Here is a 3,258-nt window from a genome sequence, read left to right as displayed (position 1 = left end):
CACATTCTTTTACATTGGTGGGAACAGGATAGCTAATGATCAACATTGACAGCATATAGAGGTGGTATTTGGGGAACAAGGTCACAGTGAGGGGTTCGGGGATCTTATAAGGGGGTGCCCTGAGGGATCTGGAAAAGATTACTCTGATATTTAAAAGGTGCATCTTCTTAGATGCAAAAAGAAAACAGTTTCACTTAAGGTAAAGGTTCCTTGTCACCCTGGCCGGATGGCTCAGTTGGTTGGAGCTTTGTCCTATATACCAAAAAGGTTTTGGGTTTGATTTTTGGTCATGGAGCATATGGGAGTCAACTGATTGATGTTTCTCTCTCACATCAATGTTTCCATCTCTCCCTTCCTCTTTCTCTAAAAATCAATGAATATATTCTCAGGTGAGGATTAAAAAAAAAAAAAGATTGACCTTTGTCAAGGAAGCTATAGGCCTGGGACAGGACTACCCTCCATAACCAACTTTCAATTAGGAATTTTTATGATCAGATAGTTACTTTCGGCCTCTGAGTTTGTAATGCCACCATGCAGGCCTCCCCTGGGTTTGTAGATTTAATATGTGGCCCCTTTTTAGTCCGCATGAGGTCTGCGTTTACATGAGAGACAGGCTCATTCCCCTACGATTAGGTGACTTACAGCATCACCTCCATCACCTGTCCTTGTCTGGACTCTGCTCTTGTCCTGTTGCCTCTCCCTGGAGACCAGGCTTCATCTCCCCCCTGCACATGGAGGCTTTGAGTCTGCCATCATTTCATTTTAGTGTTTATTTGTCTCCGCTGGGAGTTTCCCGGGCATCCCAGACACCCCAGTACCCTGCTCAGGGCTGGCCCAGAGCAGGCGCTCAGTACAGCCCACTCCACTGAGCAGAAAGGCCTTCTGTGGCATTGAATATTCCATGTGCTTAATGTGAACTAATAGAGTGGATAAAGCAGTAGCCCACATCCACCGTCAGCCAATGGAGCCTTTGAACACTCTGCCCAGCACCAGGTAACTCCAGGGAAGACCTGCTTGTGTAACACTGAGTCACATGAGGCTACCCCTTCCAGAAGTAGCCAGCAGGGCCCACTTAATAGCAAGGAGCCCAGCTTTAATTAAAGAGGCAATTCAGAGTGAAGAAGCCCACAGGATGTACGTCTATTATGTGGGCTCTCAGTCACCCAGGCGCTGGGCTGGAGGAACAACTAAATCCACTTGCCCATCTTTTATGGACCCCAGGGCAGCAATTCTTGATGAAAGAAACAATTAAGTTGGAAACAGGTGTGTTGTCTGGTGATTAGTGTTGGTGCAGGAGTCCCTGGGCTCCAGGGCCGGCAGAGCTAATCCACCAGCACAAAGAGGACCCCAGACCTCCCAAAGTGGTCCCCAGGTATGTCTGGGGTCACTGTGCCTCACGCCATGGGAGGTTTTGTACCAAGGAGCTGGAGAAATGAAAAAAAAACAACAACAATAAAACAAAACAAAAAAAACTCCACAATTTTTCAAATAAGAGACCTTGGGTTTAAAGAAAAGGATGGTAGGCAAAATGCAGTGACACAGTGGCCTAGGGCTGAGGGAAACTTGGTCTCCACTGTTTTCACCTCAGGCTTTACAAGGAGGAGGAATTTCTCAGCCTGGGGCCATGGGCACAGAAAACTGCATTCCTGGGACAGGCCAGGCAGGTATGGTCCCTGGTTCTCAAACTGGGGCCCTCTGGCCCAGCCCTGTCCACAGTAGCAGGTGGTCGGCCTTCACAGGGAGCAGTTTTAAAGAGGGAATGCACTGCTGTCATGTAAGCATGGAACATTGTCATGTCAAAGTCAAGATGCAGGTTTCTCATGAAAAATCAGAAGAACAAGCATCTGGGCCTTAACATTCAACAACTAGCTGACAGTGTAAGATTCCTTTTGAAAGGTATTCTCTCTCTCTCTCTCTCTCTCTCTCTCTCTCTCTCTCCCCTCTTTCTCTCTCCCCCCCTCTCTCTTCCCCCCACCTCTCTCTCTCTCTCCTTTCTGTGTATATTTTTCTCACTCTTCCCAAGGCCCCCAGCCATCATCCTTCACTTCTGTCAGAAGCTTGGCTCCTGAAGGATTGGACAAACGTCCTTGTTAGAACTCATCCCTCCTCAGCACGTGCCCAGACCCGAGCAGGCCCTTCTCAGCACACGGGCACATGGGGAGCAGAGGAAAGCTACCAGAGCCAAACCCCATGACTGAAGAAGCCCCCAGATACCACCTCCATGTGCTGTAAATGTTGATCATTAACTATTTGCCCCAAAGTATGTCAAAGTCAATGACAGGAACTTGGAATTGTGACCCAGGCATTCGGGAATGCTGACTCCCCTCTATGAAATGAGGAGGTGACTCCTTATTCATGTCAGAATGTTCAAGCTTCAAAAGTGAGAGTCTCCAGTGAGCTCCAAGGGCTTTTGCTTCCTCAGGAACCCGAAACCTTGTATTCTGTAATCACATGAGGAGCCACAAGTATTACTCCAGCAGCATCCTCTACCCCGACGGCTTCCTGGGCTACCCGTGTGCCTCCTACGAGGAGTTTCAGGAGGTGGGTCTCCCCAGGGGCCTGGGGAGGGTGGGGTGGCTCTGTGGTTGTTGGTTTTGTCCCTGTGGCTTGGAACAGAGCAGAGATGTAACTCCACGACTAGTAAGAGGAGGTGCTGGTAATGCTGAGCCTCGCAGAGCCTTCTTCCTCCGGGGTGCGGGGTGGGCAGGCGGCAGATGGCACAGACCTGACCTGGTGGGGAGGCCTTCCCTAGATCCCCAACTTTTCATTCTGAAAAATTCTCAAAGGATGCCTGAACGGCATGGGTGAGATAGATGCATTAATGAATGGATGGAGAGTAGATGGATAGATGAATAGAGAGATGATTAGATGGATGAGTGGATGATTGAAGGAGGGAGGGAGGGATGGATGGGAAGATGAATTGATCAATTGAGTGAGTGAATGAGTGAAAGGCCTACCACTCACAGACAAATTTTTGTTTTTCCACCAGAATGGCTGTTTTCCTTGTCCAGTCACAGGATGCCCCAAAATGGGGCACTATGCTGACCAATTTCAGGGCAACACCAGCGCCGTGGGACAAACGTTTTTCCTGAACACAGGAGAGAGTGGTAACTTTACTAGTAAGTTTCAATTGTACCCATTTAAAAGCTGCAAATGATTTTAAAAGTTGTGTCAACCTTGTTAGTTAGGACCCTTGGTAGCAATGGATAGAAACTCAACACCAGCCAGCTTAAATGATAATGGAAGGACGGTAGAATG

At 48.3% G+C, this 3,258-nt stretch overlaps 1 protein-coding gene across 1 annotated transcript in view; it reads left to right on the top strand.

Annotated features, from left to right (window-relative positions):
• Nucleotides 1–2,031: 2,031 nt before the first annotated feature.
• Nucleotides 2,032–3,258, top strand: part of LOC102242486 (pancreatic lipase-related protein 2) — a 3,182-nt gene continuing 1,955 nt past the window's right edge. The window contains exons 1-2 of the mRNA XM_014548877.1: nt 2,032–2,541; nt 2,990–3,119. Of these exons, the coding sequence (XP_014404363.1) occupies nt 2,452–2,541; nt 2,990–3,119 (220 nt within the window). The 5' untranslated portion in view covers nt 2,032–2,451. The remainder of the gene's footprint in view (nt 2,542–2,989; nt 3,120–3,258) is intronic.

This window comes from Myotis brandtii, unplaced genomic scaffold (assembly GCF_000412655.1).
Source record: "Myotis brandtii unplaced genomic scaffold, ASM41265v1 scaffold5238, whole genome shotgun sequence".
NCBI lineage: Eukaryota > Metazoa > Chordata > Mammalia > Chiroptera > Vespertilionidae > Myotis > Myotis brandtii.
The sequence above is the reverse complement of the archived record's forward strand: the minus strand, read 5'-3'. Positions and strand labels throughout refer to the sequence as shown.